The 25,909-nt window shown below is 42.1% G+C and overlaps 1 protein-coding gene across 1 annotated transcript in view; it reads left to right on the forward strand.

Annotated features, from left to right (window-relative positions):
• LOC102834369 (chromosome unknown open reading frame, human C10orf11) overlaps nucleotides 1-25,909 on the forward strand; it is a 1,226,642-nt gene that overhangs the window by 436,025 nt on the left and 764,708 nt on the right. The window contains exons 3-4 of the mRNA XM_006835932.1: nucleotides 4,623-4,762; nucleotides 18,431-18,548. Of these exons, the coding sequence (XP_006835995.1) occupies nucleotides 4,623-4,762; nucleotides 18,431-18,548 (258 nt within the window). The remainder of the gene's footprint in view (nucleotides 1-4,622; nucleotides 4,763-18,430; nucleotides 18,549-25,909) is intronic.

Raw genomic sequence — 25,909 nt, forward strand, 5'->3', positions numbered from 1 at the left:
ATCAATGGAGAAAAGACAGAAGTTGTCAAGGACTTCATTCTTTTGGATCAACTATCAACCCTCGTGGAAGCAGTAGTCAAGAAATCAAACATATTGCATTAGGCAAATCTGCTGCACAAGACCTTTTAAAAATCTTGAAGAGCAAAGATGTCAGCTTGAGGACTAAGATGTACCTGACCCAAGCCATGGTATTTTCAGTGACCTCATATGCATGTGAAAGTTGGTCAGTGAATAAGGAAGATCATTGAAGAACTGATGTATTCGAGTTATGGTGTTGGAGGAGAATATTGAAAGTACCATGGGCTGCTAAAAGAACCAACAGATCTGTGTTAGAATAAGTGCAGCCAGAGAGCTCCTTGGAGGCCAGGAATACAAAACTTCATCTCTCATCCTTTGGACATATTGTCAGGAGGGACCAGTAACTGGATAAGGATATCATGTTTGGTAAGGTGGAGGGAGGGTCAGAGAAAAAGAGGAAGACCCCTAGGAGATGGATTGGCAAAGTGGCAGCATCAATGGGCTCAAACATGACAACAATTGTGAGCTTGGCCCAGGACAGTGCAGTGTTTCATTTTGTTGTGCATTGGGTCACTATGAGTCGGTACAAACGCAATGGCACCTAACAACAACAGCAACGAGGTCAGAGACCATAGCCTTTGGTATGGGTTGCATTTCAATGTAAAGGAAACGAAAATCCTCACCACTGGACCAATAAACAACATCCATATAAGTGGAGAAAAGATTGTAGTTCAGAAACGTTTCATTTTGTTCAGATCAACCTTCATCTCTCAAGGAAGCTGCAGTCAAGAAATCAAATGACGTATTCCATTGGTTATATCTGCTGCGCAAGACCTCTTTAAAATGTTGAAGAGCAAAGATGTTGGCTTGAAGACTAAGGTGTGCCTGACCCAAGCCATGTTTTTTCCAATAACTTAATTTTCTTGTGAAAGTTGGACAGTGAATAAGAAAGACTGTAGAAGAATTGATGCATTTGAGTTATGGAGTTGGAGGAGAATATTAAAAGTGCCATGGACTGCCAAACGAACTAACCAATGTGCATTGGAGAAGTACAGGCAGAAAGCTCCTTGGAAGCCTTGATGGCCAGACTTTGTCTTTCATACTTCAGACTTATTATCAGGTGGGACCTGTCCCTGGAGCTAGGGTATCATATTTGGCAAAGTGGAGGGTTGGAGAAAAAGAGGAAGACTTCCCCCCCACCCCCAATGAGATGGATTAGTGCAATGGTGGCAGCAATGGTTGTGAGGTCGGCGTGGGACCAGGCAGGGTTTCATTTTGTTGTGTATTGGGTAACTATGAATCTGTACCTACTCGATGGCACCTAACAACAACAACAATGAAGAAACAGGTTCATTTTCAGGTTTGAAGGATGTCTAGGGGCCAGAGTCAGGGGACCCACCAGTCTCTGTCAGACTGATGAATCTGGCCTTATTTTTATTATTCTTTTGGATTTTATTTGGCATTTTCTCCCCTTCTTTCATGGACCTTCAGTGATCCTAACCAGAGCAGCTGATAGAGGTATCCAGGTGCCATCTAATTCTGGTCTCAGGATGGAAGAGGCTGTGGTTCATCTGGTCCGTTAGTCCTTTAAACTAATTGTTCCCTTGAATCTTTGATTTTGTCCACTCTTCCATCCTCCAGGCAGAGAAAGACCACTAGTTGCATCTTAGATGACCACTTGCTAACCTTTAAGACCCAGCCACTATTCAACACAGTAGGTCTTTGTGAGCTCTGTTATAGTAACAGTGGTGTAGCACTGTAGGATAAGCACTGGTCTGCAAGGTCATTTGAACCACAAGGTGAGCAGTTCAAACTCACCAGCTGCTCCTCAGAAACCCTATACAGGGTCACTATGAGTTGGAACTGACTTGATGACATTCTTACGCAACAAGTTCTAAGACCTTAGTGACTCATTCCCACATGTTATGTAATGGCTCAGAAGTGTTCTGTGTATCCTGCTATATTTGTGGGTATATTTACAGCACATACAAATACTTATGTAGAAATAGCCTCTGCAACTCCGTATATGGGTTTGGGTGTAATCCTATCTAACCTCGGTTCTTAGTCATTTGAATCACTATGCAGGGACTGTTATAGGAAAAGGACCCCAAGTTTAAGGAGTGTACTCCTGAGAGATAGATAGTAAGCTGGTTCAAGCAAACTTGTTCATCCAGAGCAGAAAGCAGAACTCTCCCTAGGGCATCTGGGACCCTTGTTGATAAAATTAGCATAACAGTACAAAACAGGCCGCTTGTGCTCTTAAGATACCACAAAAGGAATACTGCATGTCCAGCAGGAGTGATTAGCTCATCACGCTGCCCACTGGAACAGCCTTAGAGACAAGAGGCCTAGAGGTTCTTCGTGCATGGGAGGGACCTCAGGTGTGGGGCAGACACTTGGAACATACCCCAAACAGGAGATGTGTGGAGCACTGCCCCTATAGGACACTGCTGGCCGTGTACATTCCTGGGCTCTAGAAGGGGCTTAGGACATTTCAAGGCAAGCACAGTCAAGCACAGAACTTTCTGAGGCACCACTGTCTCTGTCCTAAAGCCAGTGCTTTTAGACAACAGATATTTATTGGATTCTGTTTCTCCTCTGTTTCTCTCCTTCCCTCCATTCTTTCCTTCCTCTTCACAATGAAAGGGAAGCACACAAAGATCGAACTTACTGGAAAAACCGAGGATTTTCTCTGAAATTGTTCACTGTCACTTTAATTGGCTATATTTACAAGGTTTTCTTGAAGAGTGTGATGATTGAGCTTCCTTGTAGTCGCATTTTCTCTTCAGTGATGAGGTGCATTAGTATTTTGACTCTTGGTTATTTAGCCACTGTATTCTAACCTTACCTCCCTGATTGATGGGAGCTTTCCTTTAATCTTCCAGATGTGCTTTCATTCCTAGCATCCTCCTTCCAGTGGTCTCTTGTGATCATCCATGCATGCCATTATGAAAGGTTTGCAAGACAAATAACTTCCATATCCATTTTCCTGTCTCTGTTTAGGAAATGGGTACGGTGTTGGCAAATTGGAGCAAACAGTGGGTGACTGTGATCATACCACTCATTTACTGGGGTTTTCTCTTGCTTGTGCTCTCCCTCTCATTGTCTCTCTCCTACTCCCTCCCAGAGTACATTTGCTGTTACATATAATGGAGACCATGCATGTTGATGACAAATGTTTGAAAGAATTTAGCCTTCAGAATATAACGTTTAAAGAAGACAAAATCTTTTAATGCCAAAGGATCACCTAGTGCAACGGAAAGATGCCTTATTAATTGTAACACCCTTGTGGCTCAACTAGGTGGCTGGGCTGAAGTTAGAGGAAGGAAAACTCTTTATTATGTTTGTCAGAGATGGAGTATACTGCCTTCTGGTGACACCCCCGGTAAATATGTTAGGGACAGGCTTAAAAAAAACTGATTGGATTTGGAATGCATTCTCCTCCGATCCATTGAAATGAAGTATGCAAAAAATCTAGGTAAAATCCTGGCAGAGGAAAGACAGCCTTTGTGTTCGATTTTGTCTTCCTCTCCCAGGTCCAGATGGACTTCAGTACTGGAGACTGTACACTAACTGTCGCTGCGTGCACCTTGTGGCCTCTACGTTCTTGGCTCTGCTGCCATTCTCTGCCAGTTTCCCATTTTGTCTACTGATCCTGACTAACTACAGAGACTCCTAGTCATTGCTGCCGTGTAGTCCTCAGTGCCATTCGTGGCGTCTGGATCATCAGCCTTGTCTGGGGCTCATCTCCCCTGTATCTGGATCATGCTAGGAGTTGATCATAGACTAGACTATTATTCAGCCCTTCCCAGTACCTGTGATTCCCAGTTTCTTTGACTCTTGCTTTATTGGTTTGAGGGGCTTTCCGTTTTGACTTTGATTGGCCAGTAGGTTTCTGAAGATAGCTGGTGGAATAATCTTCTACCCCACACCCTCTTTTTGGTTTTCACCTTCATAGAAATTTATATTCACAACAGAGTCTCAGGGAGTGCATATTGACTTGCCTTTGCCTCGACCTAGTCTAACTTAGTTTACCTCTTTGTTCTCCTTTTCCCCATCCCAAAGTTTTATTGCCACCACTCTGATCATTGAGCAATGCTTAGCTCCACCACAGTCTCATAGATCAGAGGAAGATGCCAATCCCTGTTTGCAACCAGGCCATTTCCTTATGTTTTATTGTCCAAATTCCCTCTAAGACCTGAAGAATAATCCCTTGCTTTAAATTGTTAGAAAAATGTCAAGTTTTATAGATTTGCATATTGCAAAACATTTTACTATGTAGACTCTATCCTTTTATCATTAGTAGCAATAACAGCATCCACAACACAGCAAAACACAGAGCAAGAAAGATAGAACTGTTACATTCATTCATTCCCCCTCAGATGATGTGGATTAGCCCTACGTGCTCGGAAAAGTTGGACTATGTTCCTATCTGTGGGAGTGAACAGTTAGTCGTCTATCCGTGCATGGTCAAGCCCTCCCTCATGTCATCTTAGGAGAACAGACTGGACTTGTCAGCTCTTGGACTGTGCCTGTCATTTATGGTCTATGCTTTGCACTTAAGCCTTTTGTCCCCCAAGATCAAGATCCTTAACCTTTGTCACATCACTGACTTGGAGAGTCTGCTCAGTCACCTAGCAGAAGTGACACCATCTCTGGAGTACCTCAGCCTGCTGGGTAATGTGGCATGCCCCAATGAGCTGGTCAGCTTGGAGAAGGATGAAGAAGATTACAAGAGATACAGGTTAGTGTCTAGGGGCTTGAGCATGATGGGATAAGGGAAAAAATTACTTCTTGGTGCCTGCTATCCTATTGTGGGGTATATAGTAGATGTTTGGTAAATGTCATTGGACTTCCTTTGCCAGTGATGAACTCTCTTTAGCTCTCAGTAACCTAGAGCCATGGCCTTCCTTTGGTGAGGCCATAGGAGCCAAGAAAGATAAAAAGCTGTTGAGTAGTGAAAGTTAGATGTTGATAACTGTATTTTTCCAAAGGGCTAGCTAGTAAATATTTTAGGCTTTGTGGTTCATATTGTTTCTACTCAACTCTACTGTTGGAGTGTGGAGAGATCCATAAACAATTCATAAATAAACGGACATGTGTTCCAGTAATGCTTTGTTTAACAAAAGTAGGTAGTAGGACAGATTTGACTTACGGGCAGTTATTTGCTGACCGTGGCTCTGTGCTGTAAGATCTTTCTGTGGCCTGCCTTAGAGCCACGAAAATATGACCCACCAAAGTTTAGGAAGTCCCACAAGGCCTTCTTAACTTAAAATTATTACACAGTGTACGTCAAGCATGTGCTTTGATGGGATCTAAGTAGGAATGTATCAGAAAGGTTGTAATGCTATTTCCCCCTTCTTTGTACTCTCAAACCATCTGGATTGAAATCCTTGATCCAAACAGGCCTATCAAATGAGTAATGACACCCATGAGGAATGTACCACTTAGAATAATCAACCAAAAGAGACCAAAAGGGTAACATTTGCCCTTACACATGCTTCAGAAGGCAGGAAGGGGCAGGAAGGAAGGAGAACTGGATGGAAACTGGGGAACCCAGGGAGGAAATGGGAAGAGAGCAGCTAAAGTCCTGAGAGGATTGCAACTGATGTCATGAAACAAAGTCTGTATAAATTGTTGAATGGAAAACGAATTTGTTCTATCAACTTTCACCCAAACTAGCATAACATGTTCCAAAGATGAACAGAATCACAATTTTTAGGGAGCCCTCTTGATCTTGAATGTTGGTGTGGTGCTGTAGGATAAACAATAGACTGTAAGTTCAGTTTGAACTGGTTCAAACCAGCTCTACTCACTATGAGTCGGAACTGACTCCATGGCGCTGAACAACAACTCTAGATGTAACCCATCTTACTGAATGCATTTTGGTTTTCTCATTCATTTAAAATTCTGTGTTCTTCATTTTTTATTGTTTTAAAAATGTTGTAATGATCTTTACACATGTGTTACTTTATTTTTCTTGCAGATATAATCTCTTATGAACACTCTTTCCCCTAATCAATACAGGAAAGTGGGAGGAGGGGAGAGATGGAGGGAGGGGGTGAAAAAGGAAAGAAATACAAGACAGGTAGGTCCCTAGAAATTCTGTTTGGAAAGTTTAAGAGGAAAAAGAAGAATAATGGCCTGAGACAAATATGTTGTACTGAGACTCACAAAAATCTATGATGACCCATGAAGAAATGTAGTTGGGACATTCATCTTGTATAAAGCCATAAGACATACAGGTTGTCACACCAGGAAGACTTGAGTTTTATAGTTTGAGAAAAACGATATGAGAGGCTTCATATGGAAAAATGGAATTAAAATATAATGAAACGTTTCCATGAACTTTTTGTAGCCACCGCCCCCCCATGTGTGTGTGCGTATGTATGGGTGCTTGTGCATATAGGCATATAGCTGAGAAAACAGGGTTTTAGTTATATTTCTGTATTGGAAATAACTTTTTAACTTTAATTTCATTTTCTAGGTTCTTGATTAATTTTGCAGGAATTTTAGTCTTTTTTTAAAACTGTGTTGGAATAAAGCTCTCAAGCCTACTTAGAAAACAAATCTGTGTCCATCATGAACAGTTTTTCAGTTAGGATTTGAATGTGGATTCTAGTAGGAGATGTGTAAGTTTTACCATTAGATGGATATTCACAAATTTCTAGGTAAATCTTTAAAAATGTTCAGTTACTTAAAACTTAATTTGCTTCTTTCATGCTCTTATCAACATTGATATTTCAACGTTAATAATTTAATATCAGGTGTGAAGGTGGTACCTTGTTGTCGTTAAGTGTCATTGAGTCAGTTCCCAATCAGTGACCCAGTGCAGGATTTCTGGGCCTATATATCTTTGTGGAAGCAGAAAGTATCATCTTTCTCCCACAGAGTAGCTCGTGGCCTTGAACCGCGGACCTTGTGGTTCACAGTCAGTGCTAATTGTATGGAGCCACCGCGTGGCATCTTGTTGTGGCAATTATATCAATAAATGTCTCAAAAGGGTCAAGCAAGTCTGAAAAGTTCACCCAATAAAATTTCCTATTAGCCAAGCATGTTTTTTGGAGAATTTTCCTTAATTTTCTTTAATTGCTAAAAACAGCCTATATATGTTGTTATATGTGTATGTGTGTAGATTTAAACATACATATTTGTGTTTATGTATGTATTTGTGTGTGTCTATGTGAATATATACAAGAGTAAGTGAAAAAGTATTGGTATAAAATCATAGAAACCTTTATTACATGTTGTAGTATTGTTAAAGGAGCTCTGGTAGCATAGTGCTTATGAATCAGACTACTGTCCTCAGGGTCAGCAGTTCAAAACCACCAGCTCTTCTGTGGGAGGAAGATGAAGCTTTTGGCTCCCATAAAGATTTCAAGCCTCGGAAACCCTGTATGGGGTGGCTATGAGTCAGAACTGACTTCCATGGCAAAGAACAACAACAGCAAGTGTTGTTAAGTGCAGTTGAGTTAGCTCTGACTCCTAACATCTCTGTGTACAACAGAACAATACATTGCCTGGTCCTGTACCAGCTTCACAATTGTTGTTACTCTTGAGTTCATTGCTGCTGCCACTGTGCCAATCCATCTTGCTGGGGGTCTTGCTCTTTTTCACTGACCCTCCACTCTACCAAGTATGATGTCCTTGTCAAGGGACTGGTCCCTCCTGATAACGTGTCCAAAGTATGAGAGATATTGTCTTGCCATCCCAGCTTCTAAGGAACATTCTGGCTCTATTTCTTCCAACACATATGTATTTGTTCTTCTGGTAGTCTAAGGTACTTTTAATATTCTTCTCCAACACCATAACACAAATGCATCAATTCTTCTACAGTCTTCCTTATTCATCATTCAGCTATAACATGCATATGAGACTATTGAAGATACCATGGCTTGGGTCAGGCACACCTTAGTCCTCAAATTGACATCTTTGTTCTTGAACACTTTAAAGAGGTCTTGTGCAGCAGACCTCTTGTGCACTATTTGTGTAGTGTAATGCATTGTGTAGTGTAATGCATGACTGCTGTTGCCATGAGTATTGATGGTGGATCCAAGCAAAATTAAGTCTTTGACAACTTCAATCTTTCCTCACTTTATCGTGATGTTATTTATTGGGCCAGTTGTGAGGATTTTTGTTACACTGAGGTGCAACTCATACTGAAGGCTGTGGTCTTTGATCTCTAAGTATTTTAAGTCATCTTTGCTTTCAGCAAGTAAGGTTGTATCATCTGAATATCCCAAGTTGTTAATGAGTCTTCCTCTAATCCTCATATCATGTAATCCAGCTTCTCAAATTATTTGCTCAGCATACAGATTGAATAGAGATGACATGAATAAATATGGTTAAAGGATACAACATCTTTCCTGATTTTTAAGCCATTCAGTTTCCCTTTGTTCTGTTTGAACGGCTGCTTCTTGATACATGTACAGGTTCATCGTGAGTATAATTAAGTATTCTGGAATACCCAATCTTCAAAAGGTTATTTGTTTATAGCTTGTCATTAGCCACACAGTTGAAAGTCTTTGTGTAGTCAATAAAGCACAAGTATACCTCTTTCTGGTGTTCTTGTGCTTTCAGCCAAGATCCATCTGATGTCAGCAATAAATATCCCTAGTTTCTTTTCCTCTTCTGAATCTGCCTAGAGTTTCTGGCAGTTCTCTGTTGACATACTGTTGCAGCTGTTTTTGAATTATCTTGCATGAGATGTTAATGATATTTTTCAATGATTTTCACATTCCGTTAGGTAACGTCTCTTTCGAATAGGCACAAATATGATTGTGTAACTGTCTTCCAATTTCTTGGCATAGACGAGTGAGCACCTCCAAAGCTTCATCTATTTGTTGAAACATTGTAATGCGTATTCCATTAATTCTTGGAGCTTTGTTTTTAACAAGTGTCTTCAGTGCAACTTGGACTTGTTCCTTCAGTACCATTGGCTCTTGATGATACACTACCTCTTGATATGGTTGAACATTGACCATTTCTTTGTGGTACAGTTACTCTGTGTGTTCGTTCCATTTCCTTTTGACGCTTTCTACATCATTCATTATTTTGTTCATAGAATCCTTCAATATTTCAAGTTGAAGTTTGGATGTTTTCTTCAACTTTTTCAAGTTTCATAATTGCTGAGACTTCTTCCCTTTTAATTTCCTAACTCCAGGTCTTTGCCCATTTCATTGTAATACATGGCTTTATCTTCTTGAGCTGCCCTTCTGACATCCATCTTGATCTTTCATTTCTTTCCTGTCTTTTTAATGACCTTTCACTTTCTTCCTATAGGATGTTTTTGATGTCATCCCATAACTCTTCAGGTCTTCAATCATTAGTGTCTAATGCATCAAATCTGTGTTTGAGATGGTCTGTAAATTCAGGTGGGATATGTTCAAAGTCATATTTTGGCTCTCGTGGACTTGTTTTCATTTTTTTTTCAGCTTCAGCCTGAACTTGTGGTTATTGTTAATTGCCATTGAGTCAGTTCCAACTCATAGAGACCTTGTATAGGGTTCTGAAGAGTGACTGGTGGTTTGAACTGCTGATCTTGTGGTTTTCATTCCAGCGATTATCCTACATCACCACACTAGCACTCCTGAACTTGCATAGGAACAATTGATGGTCTGTTCCATAGTTGGTCCCTGGCCTTGTTTTGACTGATGACATGGAACTTTTCCACAATCTCTTTCCACAGATGTAGTCATTTTGATTTATGTATATTACATCTGGTGAAATTCCTGTTTTATGTTGTTTTAAAGAGGTTATTTGTCATGAATAAGTCATTGGCCTTGCCAAAGTCTGTTATGCGATCTCCAGTATCATTTTTATTACCAAGGCCATGTTTTCCAACTACTGATCCTGCCTCTTTATTTTCAACCTTCACATTCCAATCACCAGTAATTATCAATACATCTTGATTACATGTGTGATCAATTTCTGACTGAAGAAGTTGACAAAATTCTTCAGTTTTATCACTGCTGGCTTTAGTGGTTCTTGCGTAAGTTTGAATAATAGTGGTATTAACTTGGGATTCTTATAGGTGTATGAATATTATACTATCACAGACAGTATTGTACTTTAAGATTGTTCTTGAAATATTCTTTCTGATGATGAATGTTACACCATTCTTCTTGAATTTGTTGTTCTTGGCATAATGAACCATATGGTTGTTAGGTTCACAATGGCCAATACCAGTCCATTTCAGCTCATTAATGCCTAGGATATCAATCTTTATGTTTTCCATTTCATTTTTGCCTACTTCCAGTTGTACATTCCATGTTGCAATAATTAATGGATGTTTACAGATGTTTCTCCTCATTTTGGATTGTGCCCCTTCAGCAAATGGGGGTCCCAAAAGTTTTCATCCATTTGTGTCATCACAGTCTTTGAACGCCTTGCATCCTCGGGGGTTCATGTTCCGGACTATATATGGTAATTTTTTGCTTTTGTTCATATTGTTTTCATATGCTGGTACTATGTCTGACCATGTTTTACTGCTGTTTATAAACGTTTCAGGGGCTAAACATTCAGAAGTAACCCTTCTGTCCTTCTCAATTGTGTCTCTTAGTCTGGAAGCACCACTGAAACCTCTCCACCATGGGTGACCCTGTTGGTATTTAAAATACCAATTGTATAACTTCTAGCATCATAGGAACATGCAAGTCCCCAGAGTATGACAAATTGCCCTTGAGGATTTTAGGGTTTTACAATATGACTTTTGAATGCAGAGTTATTGTGGCATTTGGGTTTATACAAAGCAATGCAGCTGCCTTTTTTTCTTTGGATAAAATATATTCTTGGCCCTTCGTCCCCAAAGCATGAGCTCTGCCTTCCATCTAGCTGGTACTCAGCCTCAGTAGAACAGCTTCTATGTAAATTTATGTGGCATTTTCACTAGAAAATTGCTTAAAAAATGAATGATATTTCTACAGTTTACTGTTTTTCACTTTAAGTACATTTTCTGACAATATGTCTTCTATTAATCATTTAAGCAATAGTAGGAGCCTTAAAGGAGTGTATTCAGAAGCAAGAGCCCATGGTTCATTTAGTGCTGTCTAACAAAAATTTCTTATTGATTGGCATCCTCTGTGGTTATGTGATGTAATATTTATAATATGTCACACAGCCATACATCAAAACAAGTATGTCTGTTGTTTTATTTCCATGGGAGATGCTGATTTCATTTCTCGCAGGTCAGCCCCATTTTAGGTCACATTGTGGCCAGAATGGGAAGTGACTGGATTTATGGAGTTATCAGAAATGGCTACACGGATGTCTTAGTTTTAACCCAGCTTTCCCCCTCTCTCCCCATGTAAACCCCTTTTACTTGTGTAGGTCGATTAGGTTTTCTTGGCATATGTCCCCACTGTAAAACTGGCTCATTAAATCTGTGTGTGAGCATGAACATACTATGGAGTTGTTGAGTTAGGACCCTGGCCCTGCTGGGAAGGAGCGAAGCCCTGCCTGGAGCTTCCTGTTACCATTCATCATAGTTCATGGCTGTGAAGCACCTTCTTGCCATGTTATTATAAGAGCTTATGCCTGCCAACACTTTGCTGGGCTTATACACTATGCTGCTATTTGCAAATGAATGTTGAATCATAGTGAATATGGTAAGGGCAGCCTTTAAACGGGTGTGCAGATAGAAAGCTGGGAGGCAGGGTTTGACAAGAAAGACTACCATGGTACTCAGAAACCACTTGGGGCCTCTTATGGACTCTGTTGTTGTATTGTTGTTGTTAAGTGTCATTGAGGTGGTTCCAATTCATAGTGACCCTGTGGAGGGTTTCCGAGGAACCGCTGGTGAGTTTGAACCACCACCTTGCAGCTCAAATGGATTTTGCAGTCCAGTGCTTATCCTACAGCATCTGTGGCTGTTGTTCAGTGCTGTTGAGTCAGTTCTGACCCATAACAACAGTATGTAGGCTTTGTGAAGGGCTTCCAAGGAGTGACTGGTAAGCTTGAATCACCCACGTTCCAGTTCAAACCAACTTTGCAGTCCAGCACATTAACCCACAGCACCTCCTTTAGCACTAGCCAAACTAGGCATGAGAAGGTTGGATAGCTAGAATGGTGAGCTTTTGTATTCTTTATATTTATTTTCTTTCTTTTGACTGGAGAAAGGTCAGTAGACTGAGGGGTCAAGGGTCTATAAGTGCTAGACCTCACCTCTCAAATACAGAAATTGGTTTCGTAGTCACTCCTCTTCTCCTGTCCCTCCATCTCCGGTTGGCTTTTCCTCCCTCTGGCCTCCTCAGCAGGCCCCTCTGTATTTCTAACAACTTTAAATATTTAAAACATGACACCCTTTCTTTGTTCACTTCCCGGGAGCAGCCTCTCGGGGCCTGACCAGTGTCTGTAGCACTCAGCCCAAGGGAAAGAGGGAGGGACCCGCCACCGTCTGTTGGCTGTCCAGGGCTAACATCATTTCCCAGCTGAATAGGAGCTGTAAAACTTATGGCTTACACAGCCCAGCTAGCATTCTCCAGCTAATCTACAATCTGGGCTTTGAAGATCACAAGAAAGCAAAGGTCACGACCCAGAGATCAAAGTGACAGAAGCCCACAGAGTAATTGCCGGTTACCCTCTGTAGAGGTCCCTGGTCTGTCCTGTGGGTGTATTGTTTGCACAGAGACTTCAAACATGCTGCCGGTGAACTGTGAGGGGAATCAGCTGGCCTCTGACAGTTGTCAGGCATTCATTAATGCTGTAGATGAGTGCACCTCGGCTCATTAGAGTGAGATCATCTTCATCTCTCCGGGCATCGGGGCCTATTCCACTCACATTGTGTGTTCGTTACTCTGTGGTCTCCATGGACTTGTTCTCACAGTCCTTTACCCAGAGGTGTGGGGCCGCTTATATAAGCGCACCGGATTAACAAGGAAGGAGGATATGAATGCCTTGATTGTCAATTAACTCTGGGACAAGAGAATTCAAGGAAGCTTAGGTATTGTTGATCCCATCCCCTTCATTGCACAGGTGGAGACACCAAAGCTCAGCGAGGCAGCAGAACCAGAACCAGGACCACACGGCAACATCAACCCAGTCTGGACCCTTACCTCTGCTCGATCAGTGCCTATGCTTTTCATTATGGAGAACTTCCCTCATTTTCATCATTGTCGGCAACAGTTCAGAAGCTTTGGTCTTTCACATAAGCTGCATTTAAGCCAATGTTAACTTTTGACTAATTAGTCGCATTTAGCAGTCAATCAGGGCTTTTGATCTGCATGAGGTAACCAGATTATTAAACTGAGTTGATGTAATCCACTTACAAGCAAAGAAGCATGAGGTTTTGTTGGCGTTCTCATCCAGTTCTTCTATAAATAATGAAATAATCGTTCATTATTTGTGAAATAATGAAAACAACCATGCATGGAACATCATTGTGGCCCTCAGGGACCCTAGGTAGGACATCAGGTTTTTCCCACCACCCAAGGAAGGAAGAAGGAAGTGATGTAAAGATGCCTTGTTGTCATTAAGTTCCTTCAAGTTGGTCCTGACCCATAGTGACCATGTATAGGGTTTCTGAGGAGCAGCTGGTGGTTTGAACCAGTTTTGCAGTCTAGCACATTAATCCACGGTGCCAAACCAGGACTCTGTAAAAAGGCATAGAATATGTACATTGAAAGAAGGAGGAAGAAATACCAGTGATTCCATGCCTCACTCAATAATGGGCTGGAAGTTGCAGTTTCATATATGGAGTCTCCTCAGAGAAGGGAACATGGCGGCTGAGCAGAGAAACAGAGAACGCAGCACCATCTTGTCTTCTCCGTGGTTGTGGAATGTTACTTGAGAGCAACCAGCTCCTCTGGGGAAGCAGTTGTTGTCAGAAAGGAAAGGCCCCCTCCTCTTTTTGAAGTCCAGATGAAATATGCCAGAGCATCAGGATTTGGACAAAGAACATTTTATTTTGGAGTCAAAATAAAACACAACAAACCCTCTCCATTGTTCCTTGACTCCCCCACCAGTGTTAGCTCTCTCCTTGGAAGAGTACTTTTAGAAAAATGGAACATCCTACATGAAAAGAGAGAACCTGAAAAACCGCTAGTCTCTCGCTTTCAGAGAAACAGATTTTCTAGACAGAGATAAATGGATCTTAAAATATTTTCCCAGCATCCTTGTTCTTCTTGATAACCTCACCTTCCTCATCTTAGCCAAGAGTGCCTCAGACTCCACCACATCAAGCTCCTGGGGCCTTCCCTGAGCCACCTTGAGAAGGTCAGGCAAATTGGAGTTGCCCTCCGGAGCTAGGGAGTGAAACTTGGAACTTAGACGGATCTCTTTTCATTAAGCATTGCCCGGGCTTAACAAGCAGTTTTATAAATCTGAAGCTGTCTCCGGGTGTCGCAGGATTTATAGACGGGGGTTTCTGCCATAAAGTGGTTTATGATGGTTGCCTTCTGTGTTATTAGTAGCTGTCTCTTCCTTCAACCATCGCTGTTTGATAATAGCCTTAAAACATCCAGAATTACTTACCTGCAAGCCCTGTTCCGATAGCCCCTGTTGACAGTCTGAATAAGTTTACTGCCCTTTTGTTGTACTTTACCTTCAAAACAAACTGATTGAACCATCAATAGCTCGTGGAAGCTGACAGAAGCATGTCATCTGGTCTAGCCCTTGTGATTGCGGGCTTTCTGGGGGAGTTAGCCTTCCCACATTGTTAACTGAAATGTTTTATGTACTATGCAACTTTAGGATGCGGCTGTGATAACCCCAGTAACTAAGTAATACATCACCGTAAAGAGATTTTGGTGCAACAAATAACCCTGGATTAAATTTACAAGGGATGAATTGATATTGTAAAAGCTTTCATTCTGTGGCTTCAGGAATCCTTTCTCGTATTTTTATGGCAAACTGGTATTACACGCAGGATTGAAGCTGTGGCTTTTGACACCCTGACATGACCTGGAACAAAAGGAAATAGATCTCCCCAGACCGCGGTGTGGAAGGCAGGCCAGAAAGAAGCCCATTGACTTATGATTGGGAAATAATGTTCCAGACTACCAAAGGGAAGGAAGATGGAGGAGATGTGGCTGCTCTTCATGTGCTCTGTACCCACAGGCACTGGAGCAGGGACAACTGCTAGTAGAAGGAAGAAGGAGGTGCTTTACCTCACCACCTTCATGATGTCCCACAACGCTGGTCTCTAAAGTATGATTCATCTAGAACAGTGATTCTCCAATTGCAGTCAATAACATCAGCATCACCTGGGAATTTGCAAGAAACAAATTCTCATGCCCCACCCTAGACCTACTGGATCAGACTCCCTGTGGCCCCAGTGAACAGTATCTTAGCAAGTCTCCAGAGGATGCTTATCCATACAGACATTTGAGAACCGCTGTCCTAGAATGTAAGCTCCCTGAGAACAGGAACCTTGTCTGTTTTGTTCATCTCTTTAGTCTCAGCACCCGGCCCAGTTCCTACAAGATAGTAGCTGCTCAGTAGGAGTTTTGTGGAATGGCTGAAGAAAGAATGGATCGGTGAATAACAAAACCAAAGGAAACATCTCTGAGGGAAGAGCTTTGGTCCCTGGGCTGCATCTCAGGATTGGAAAGAGCAAACCTTTCCAGTGTCCTTCTCACCTCTCTAAGCTGCCACCCACCTGGAAACTGCAGGCTGGCTCTGAGGGTGGAGTTAAGTTACCCCTAGTCCCAGAGACACCTGGCATCCTACTTTTCAGGGGCTCTTTCTTTGGCTGTATAAGAAGAGTGCTCTGAAAACAGCAGCTCTTTGTCATCTAAAAATTTTAACTAGCTTAAAAGCCAGCACCTCTCTCTCTCTGCTTTGATTTCAGGGCTGTGATCCAAAGTGGGGTGAGATGACAATGTGCTGTCTGTTGTCATCCAGGTTCCTGCCAGCCCTGTGAAGGCATCTTTCATTCCATCATTAAACATTGGCTGATTTTCTAATACTGATGTTTTCTTCACCTGAATATTCATCTTTTCCCACCCTACACTTAGTGGGTGTCTTTACTCCTTTGAGCGTCACTCCTGACATATTGTTTCTGTCTGTACATGTCTTTATTTGAAAGAATCTGTTGTCTTCAAGTCTTTGCTGCTACAAGCAGAAGATGGAAGTTTTCTGTGACATTGACTGAGGCCGGTGGGAATTTTTCTGGAGGATGGGAAAGACATTTGGAACCTTTGTGGAACTGTCCTGATTTTGGATCAGGATAAGGGGGCATTTGGAGAGGGGGGACAGAGGGGTTCAGCGAGAGTAGGAAAGGCGAGAATAGTGGTTTTAAAGGAAGCATCCAGTAGGATTGAGAGTCAATATTTAGGAATTTAAATCTTAGGGTGGACATTTCTGGGGAAGAAAAAAATATATACTTCAGATACTTTCAGAGTATTTTTATGGAAAAATGAGTAACATGAAGGTTGTTACTGGAGACTACCAAGTTACTGTCTCTGGCTTTTGTGCAGTCAGCTAAATCTGTGACTCTGAGAAATGCATGAAGACCACCTGGTGATGGGAGGCCCTTTTATGGAGTAGGAGTTGGCCCTGGGAACCCAAGAGTCTAGTAGTGAGGGAGGGATGTATCTTGCATGCCTTGCATAACATCTGCATTGAGGAAACCTAAGTCTTTGAGTTGCTCCCTGGTTCAGTTCTTGAAGCCTGCTTGAAATTCCCTGCTCCTCCATTTCTTTTAGTTCTCCGTTGTCCAGTGACTAAGGCAGGACCCTGTTCTGTGCTCCCATGGCTGTACTACATATAACCTCAGTCTTAGCACTTAGCCACGCTGATGGTATATAGTCATCTCATTGAGATGTATCATCTGCATTGCACTCGGGATTTCTGGAAGGCAGTAACTAAGTCATAATCACCTCTGCTCAGGGCCTAGTAGGTATTTAGTAGGTACTCAGGTGCTTAGTAGGTACTTAAGAAATATTTGTGCAAATTTTATAAGCTGGTGTTTTATCGAGTCCACTCTAATGCTAGTTTCTAAGATGCAGTGAGGGTGAGCAAAGTGAAAGGTGCCTCTACCTTCAAGAAACAAAGTTTAAATAACACCAACTGAACACCCATGAAAGTGACGAAGCATTGTACTATGTAATGTTGATAATGTATTTTAGGAATGTGGAAAAGGGAGAAAGCAATGTGAGTTGGGGGTGCAGTCTAAAGAACTTAGGTGGAAGAAGGAGATGGAAGATCTCCATGGAGACAATGTATTGCTCTGACATTGAGTACTCACCGTTTCTTTCTCAGTAGAACACGGTTGAAACAAATGTTCATTTGATTGGTATACTGGAGGCACTTAATAGGAACTATCTAGGCTGGTGACTGTCACTGAGTAAGGAGAATTTTAGGTCTTAGACACCAGCCTGCACCCAGGTCAAATGACTTTTCTTGCCAACTTCACACTTCTTGAGGACAGTTCATCTCTAGTAGCCATTGTGTAATCTTTAGAGTTCATAATGGACACCATTGTTTCTAGAAAAATGGCGAGCACATAGCATTTGACATTTGATGACTTGTTAATATCCCCTATACACAATCTTCATAGTTTCATCATGGAAATAACTCAGTGAGGTTTTAAGACCCCTGTTCTGTTCATCAGGGAAGCATTTGTCAGCTACATGTGCTCTTTACTTCTATTTTGAGCTCCTCTTGGTTGATATTAGAGCCTATAGGTTGTTGGCTTGGATGCTTCAACTTGTAAATCGGTTTCATCTCAAGAGTTGAAAGTGATACAGATGCCGTATATAAAGAATCATGATAGAAATAGTGTTGTCAGGCTGTTGGTTCATTTTACGGAGAACTGTCTCGGTGGCAGAGAAGCTGAATGTGCTTTCTAGAAGAGAAGGAGGAGAGCACATTCACAGGGCCCTCCTGGATGTGGTGGAGTCCTGGTATAGAGATAAAGGCTAAACACTGAACTGAGAACCTCATCGTTGGTGGTTTAAACCCACCAGCCACTCCTCAGAAAACCTATCTAGGGTCATGATGAGTCAGAATAGACTTGATGACACTTAACAACAACAACATTGGCTAATTTAAGAATGTGTATGTGTGTGTGTGTGTGTATCTTTGATTGAAGTGATGCCATTTGGGTGCCTTTGTTTAGTTTAGTTTAGTTCTGTGTCTAGGTAAATTATAACCATTCTGATTTCCTCAAAGAATACTTGTTCATGCTGCTAACTGTTCTTTGTGAAGGAAGTGAGAAGCAACAACATCCAAGATCTTCATTTCTGAAAAGCTGATGTTGTTAAGTGCTGCTGAGTTGGTTCCGACTCATAGCACCCTGTATAGGACTTCCAAGGAGCAGCTGGTGGGTCTGAACTGCCGACGTAGTGGCTAGCAATCCAGTGCCCATTGTACAGTGCCACACCAGGAAAAGCTAATAGTATGGAGTTCTGAGGATGCAACCAATTGAGTGTCTCTCACCAACCTTGCTAAATTGTCTCTGACTGTCTTCCAGATGCTTCGTTCTGTACAAGCTACCCAACTTGAAGTTCCTGGATGCTAAGAAAGTAACCAAACAGGAACGAGAGGAGGCACTGATCAGAGGGGCATTCATGAAGGTGGTGAAACCCAAGGTAGGTCCCTACTCCCTGGTCATCACCAGCCTGGTGACTCAGGAAGCTACGGGTGTGACATCAGCTACTCTTTGTTGTTCGGATGATGCTCTTTGATTAGAATGCAGGCAGAATTATATACCAGGTTTTGCTCCTCATTGCAATGCCAGCCAAACGTAAGATTAAGTAGAAATTGAGTCTGCCTGTAACCCAGTGTAAGAGGACCTGACGATAGAGCCCTTGTTTGTAAGGTGGTCTCACACAGATGACTGCTTTACCAACAAAGCAGCAGCCCATTGATAAAGTTTGACCTTCTTTCCTCTGGAAAATGCTATTGTTACAAAATGGAGCCATTGTAGTTTTGAAGCTGAGAAAGGAGAAAGATGAAAACATGGGACATTTACTATTTCTGGGGTGGGTCAGATTCCAATCATGCCTTTAAGGGGCCTTTCTTTCCTGTGACCAAAGAGGAGCTAGGGGAAAGTGAGTTTCTGTCATCTACAAGCAAGAGCTTAATAGCTCTCCAAGATATCATTAAGTAGGGAAGGGGGAAGTGTTCTGACAATGTGTCCCTGAGCTGAGTTGTGCTCCCCACATGGAGCTCTCTAGAAATCATTGGGACAGTGTTTATTGACCTTTCTTTAGCATCTGAGGCCACATCGAGGCTGTATAATTTAACCTGGTGTCATCCTAATGACAGCACTGATGAAGCAGGGGAGATTTAGCTCTGGGTCTTGGATTCAGACACAAGGAGATTTGTCAGGACGTGGCTGACAATCTCTTTGGGAGGAGCTGGAGTCTTTTCAGTAAGGCAGGCTTGGGAAATGGACTAGATGACCCCTTTGAAGGTCTATCATGGCCCTGGGGTTCAGTGGAGCTTTGTCCCCCTCCTGTGGGGTTGCAGCTTGTATGCTGAAAGTGCTGGTACTGAAACTTCAGAGGTCTAGTTTGTCCTTGATGATTGACTTGTATGAAAGAATGAAGGAGGGAGAAGGAAAAACAAAAACAAAACAGAAAAATGAGACCTCTTTCATCAAGTTGCTCAGCTGGCAACAAACCTTAGGCCACTTTCTTTCCCTGAATCCATGAGGTGCAACTTATTTCCCCGTTATGCTGAATAAGATTGCTAACAGTTGTGGAAGTATATGGTATGGAGGATATAATACCGGCAGATAAATGCATTGTTACCTGTTGCAGCCTGTGGGAAATTAATTGAGTGGTTCGTTCTGTAGTTATGAAAGTCTTACCAGTTCTGTATCTAAGCATAGATTTGACATATGGCTCATGACCGCCTTTAGTTATTCCAGCTTTTCTAATTGTGTCCAAATGAAATAATTGATTTCCTGACCTTTATTTTTTGGTAAAAAAAAAAAAAAAAATCCAGAGACAGCCAATGTCACCAAATTCAGCAATATACAACACATGAAGTCTTTATAACAGCTTGGATTTCTACCTAGTGTGTGTTTCTAACTTTTGTAGATTAGATCAATATTTTTCCAGAACTCACTGCCTTTGATAAAGAAGTCTTACATTGTCATTAAAAATCCAAAAGAGCAACTAATGTAATACCAACCATGTTGTTGTTGCGGTTGGGTGTTGTTGAGTTGGTTCCCACTCATAGCGACCCACTCACAACAGAACGAAACACTGCTGGGTGCTGCAGCATCCTGTCGTTACGTTTGAGCCCACTGGTAGTGCCACTGTGCCAGTCTAACTTGCTAGGGGTCTTCCTGTTTTTCACTGACCTTCCACTTTCCCAAGCATGATGTTCTTCTCCAGGGATGGGTCCTTCCTGATAATATACCCAAAGGACGATAGACAAAGTCTCACCATCCTTGCTTCTAAGAAGCATGCTGATTGTACTTCTTGCAACACTGATTCGATTGTTCTGGAAGTCCATGGTACTTGCAATGTTCTTCACCAACGCCGTAATTCAAATGCATCAATTCTTCTATGCTTTTCCTTATTCATTTTCCAACTTTCACCTGGATATGATTGGATTGAAAATCCCACGACTTGGGTCAGGCACATCTTAGCCCTCATACTAACATCTTTGCTCTCGATCACTTGCACAACACATTTGTGTAATGCAATAAGTTGTTTGATTTCTTGATTGCTGTTTCAATGAGCATTGATTGTGGATCCAAGTAAAATGAAGTATTTGACAACTTCTGTCTTTTCTCCAGGTATCATGTTGGTGGTGGTGCTATTTTGAGGCTTTTCATTTGTTTTACAATGAAAGCTGCAGTTCATACTGAAGGCTATAGTGTTTGATGTTTATCAATATTTCCGGTCCTCTTCCTGTTCAGCAATCAAGGTTGTATGTCATCTGCGTATTGCAGGCTAGGGAATACTCAGTGTGCTTACCACTCTTGTTAAGTTCTTTGCATAAAGAGTTGTGAATCCTCACAAAGTCCTACAAGGTGAAAACAGAGGTCGTTGGCTCCATTTACAGAGGAGACAACTAAAGCCCAGAACATTTAATTAAGGTGCCCAACGTCTCAGCGCTGGTCGTAGCTAGAGGTGGCGTTTCACCTCTTTGTTTATCCAGAACCCATGTTCTCACTCTGCTTTGTTTCTCTGGAGCAGTGTCTTACTTATTTATCTATTGATGCTGTAACAAACAGCATCACTAGTGAGTGACTTTGAAGAACAGATGTTTATTACCTCACAGCTCTGAAGGCTTGAAATGACAATCAGACTCTTGGGTATGTGAGCTCCTTCTTGGAGCCCCTGGTGCTTACCAACAACCCTTGCCATTCCTTTGCTTACAGACAGCCCTCAGATGCTGTCAGTCTTTCCCTATGTGTGTATCTCGGTGTCTGTTCTGGTCATTATATAACTCGGAAGTCAGTAGGTTTAGGACCTACCCTGCATGGGAAGGAGCTCAGTAACATGACAAAAATCCTTGTTTCCTAACAAGATCATATTTATAGGTAAAGGAATGAGGGTGTCAACACATATTTTAATCCAAACGAAAAGCATGAAATAAATATTTTCCTATGGATCTCTTTGTTCAAACATAACCTTATAGGGAGGTGTAAATGAAGGAAGTAGATAAAAACGGGACTATTCTATTGCATTCAAGATGGAGGAGAACTGACATTCTGCCCTGCCTTTGAAAGCAACTGGGAAAGGCTCCTAAGAATCCAGTATTAGCTGTTTCTGTGAGTCATTAGCAACATCAGCAGAAATGCTCTTCAGAGTTACAAATTAGCTTCTAATTAATTATAGAATTAGCTGTGCTTGTGTGATTGACTCCAAGGCCCTTACTAACTGTATTAAGCTTAAAAATCCCCACTAATTACTTAAGGTTGTTTATTGTTAAGTGTGGTAGAGCTGGTTCCGACTTACAGCAAGCATGTATAAATCTTTATGGGAGAAGAAAGCCTCATCTTTCTCCCATGGAGTGGCTAGCAGGCTTGAACTATGGACCTTGTGGTTCTCAGTCCAGTGCTTATGGTATGGGACCATGGGGACCTTTGGCTACATGAGTCTCATGGTTTCCACATGTATGAGTATGCTAAAAGGTTCTACACTCTCGTTTTATGGATGAAGAAACTGGGAGAAGTTATGCTAAGGCGTCACAGTCCCATCAAGGTAGTGTTCTACTGTGCTTCCGAGTCACAAGAGCACTTCTCTGTGTGCCTGGTTTCATATCAAATTGTATGCCTCTCTTGAATGGCAGACAATTCCCTTTTTGTTGTTGTCTTCAAACATAGGTTGTTGTTGTTATTGTTACTGACTCATAGCAACCCTGCATAGGATTTCCAAGGAACAGCTGGTGAGCTTGAACTGCTGACCTTGAGGTTTAAACCGACTTTGTAGTCCAGCTCATTAACCCACATTGCCAAAGCAGGAATCCAAAGGTCATTTTTCTTTTTGCAGCCAGAATCAGACTAAATGAGATCCTTGCTAAGTTAGTACACTGCTATTGCAAAGACTGCTTCTCACCAGATCACAGTGACTACAATGTATGTTTGTTCATATGTAGGTGTGTATATGGACTGTCCATCTCTGTGTGTATATATACATATGCATGTTCTGGGAGGTATGTGTATATCCAGAGTCAGCTTCTAAGTGGAGAGTCATTTCCTCCCCCTGAATTGCTGGTGCTGGGCTGAGCATACTCAGCAAAGACCTATTTTTCATAATGGAACTGGAGTCTCCAGTTAGCTTCTGTCCTCTCCGAGCCAGCAGAGGCCTGTTGTGCTTATTCAGCGGAATGCTCTGATGGATGATCAAGAGGGCCGTGATTTGGGGAGCTGTTTCCATTTTATTCCTGACATAAAGTATTTGGGAGAATGGAAAATACCTCTCCAATCACAGGCCTTGCCTTCGAGGTGGGGAATGGGCAGTCTGGGTGTTCTCAGCTGACGCAAATGCAAAATCATCCAGGAACTAATAAACGGTGTGTGTCCCGATGGTTTGATTGGGTACCCGTCAGGCCCCAGTGCTTGTGTGCGAGTTCTCTCTCGTCTTCTCTCATGATGATACATTTCTCTACGTTGCTGCCTTTTGGCTTTTGTTGTTTAAAGCTGCCTTCTGTCTGAGCTCTGATTGTTCTACAGCAAGCTGCTGTCATTCATTAGGAAGTGATAGCTAATGGTACAATGGACTCTTCCAGACGCCGTGTGTGTGTTTTGTTAGTTAATAGAACTGCAACAGCCAGACTTTGCTCATTTCCTGGAATATCACAGAAGTAGACATATCTTTGTCAAATATCAGTGGTTTGTTCGGTCCTGCCAATGTAGAGATCACCAGGCTGGGTACAGACAAGGTGGAAGCCCCAGCAAAAGAGCTCCCACAGTGAGCTAACTGTAACCCACCCTAACTGAACCCGGAAAAGCAGATCAAAGCAGCAGGGAGGCCTGTCCAGGAGGGCATGTATGCCGGCACACCAGCCTTCTCATCAGAGAGACAGTTCCCAAATCCGACAGTCAGAATTGCTTAATTATGTCCTGGATTTGCAATTATTCATCCCTGCTCTGGCAAAGAGCACAGTTGTCATTTCTTTGACAGATTTATTTAAAGCTGAGCCCTCTTGTTTACAGGCGTGTATGCAGCGTTGGCTACCAAATGTTTCGTCTTCGAGACCTTATAGAAACAACCAACGGGAAAAGCATTTATAGGGGGCAGCTGGACAGAAAACCTCAGCTTGCCTTAGAAAGTGTTTTGGCACGTGCAGTTTGCTTATACTTGTGGACATGGTAATAGATAGGTCTGTGAATGTTGGCGTGTCCTTGACAATATGTGGTTAAGCCTGGGTTTCCTATCATGGTTAGTCTGTGTACTTGTATGTACTTGTAGAGTTTGTGTATTTGTATGGTTTCTATATGTATGTGTGTGAGTTTGTTTTTTCCTTCTCCCCTCACCCTCCTGCTATGGGGTCCTGGTGTGGCAATGTAGGAAAAACACTTGACTGCTAACCACAAGGTTGATAGTCCAAACCCACCAGCTCTTCTTTGGAAGCCCTATACAGGGTCGCTGTAGGTCAGAACCAACTTGTTGGCACTTAACAACAACTTGGGGGTGTATAATGGAGTACTTGGGTAGCACAAGCAGTTAAATGCTCAGCTACAAGTTGAAAGGTTGTCAGCTGAAGCCCATCTAGAGGTACAGCGGAAGAAAGATCTGGCAATATGCTTCCAAAAGCTATGAAAACATATGGCGCAATTGTACATTGTACATTTGGAGTTGCTCCGTACAATTGTACAAATGTACATTTGGAGTTGCCATGAGTTAATAGCACCTAAGAACAACAACATGACATATGTGTGTGTGTGTTAGGTTACATACATTACACAAGACAGAGTGAGAGAGAGAAGGCAGAGAAACTGAGATGTAATGTTTTAAAGGAGAAAACTGCTGAGCACATGTGCTTTCTAGAAATGAAATGTATTTGCTTTCGCTGGAAGGTATTTGAGTCCGATGTGCACTTCATCCGGTGGGAGGGTAGGCTCTTTGCCTCTTTAGTTCATTTCTCTCCCTCCTGTACCTATAACAGTGCGTGGTCTCCAGCAAGGTTTCAGTGAGAGCTTGCCAAAAGAATGAACTGTGAACAACAAAGCCTGTTGTAAGATCTGTCATGAAGGGTTGTCCTTGTTGGGGATTGATTCAACATGGTCATCAGGAAAAGCAGGAAAGAAACCTTTGCATTAAGAAAGTGTGGTAACCTGTTTCTTGGCAGAAACTACAGATTCTGGGAGGCATGGTTGTTTCCCCCAAAGAATTTACCCTGGGATTATTTATGTCAGCAGTGCTACCCTAGTTTCTCATCCTCTTCTGAATCAGACTTGAGTTTCTGGCAGCTCCCTATTGATGTACTGTTGTAACCATTTTTTTGAATTATCTTGCATGGGGTATTAATGATATTGTTTGATGGTTTCCATATTAGGCAAACCTGCTGCACAAGACCTCTTCAAAATGTTGAAGAGCAAACACATCAGTGTGAGGACTAAGGTGTGCCTGACACAAGCCATGGATATTTTCAGTAGCCTCATATATATTAAAGTTGGACAGTGAATAAGGCAGATTGTGGAAGAATTGATGTATTTGAGTTATGATGTTAGAGGAGAATATTAATAGTACCATGGACTGCCAGAGAACAAACAAATCTATGTTGGAAGAAGGACCATCAAAATGCTCCTTAGAAGTGAGCATGACCAGACTTTGCCTCCCATACTTCACACTTATTATCAGGAGGGACCAGTCCCTGGAGAAAGACATGATGCTAGGTAAAGTGGAGGAGGGTCAGGGAAAAAGAGGAAGAACCCCAATGAGATGGATTGGCACAGTGGCAGCAACAATGGACTCAAGCTTAACAATGATTTTGAGTCTGACTGTGTTTTGTTCTGTTATGCATAAGGTCACTATGAATTGGAACTGACTCGCTGGTACCTATAATGGTTAGGCTTCTGTGTCAACTTAACTAGGCCAGGATTTCCAGAGGGTTAGCAGGTAAGTTGTGCTTATTCTCATGGTGATGAAATCTGATACATGCTTGGGTAACTCTATGATGATTGGCTATGAGCAGCCAATCAATTGAAAGGATGTTCCTTGGGGCTGTGGCCTGCTCCCAACATAACAGACACATGGGAATGTGCTCTCTCTCTCTTGCTTGGGACCTGGGACTCAACAATTGTAAGTTATTTCCTTGATAATAAACTCTATGTGTGTGTATATATATAAGGATCTATGGTAACATAGTGGTTACGAATCGGGCTGCAAACCTCTAGGTCGGCGGTTCGAAACTACCAGCTGTTCCACGGGAGAAAGATGAGGCTTTCTGTTCCCATAAAGAGTTACAGCCTCGGAAACCCTATACAGGGTTGCTATGAGTCGGAACCGACTCCATGGCACATAACAACAACATATATATG

The sequence above is a fragment of the Chrysochloris asiatica genome, unplaced genomic scaffold (genome assembly GCF_000296735.1).
Source record: "Chrysochloris asiatica unplaced genomic scaffold, ChrAsi1.0 scaffold00020, whole genome shotgun sequence".
In the NCBI taxonomy this organism is placed as follows: Eukaryota; Metazoa; Chordata; class Mammalia; order Afrosoricida; family Chrysochloridae; genus Chrysochloris; species Chrysochloris asiatica.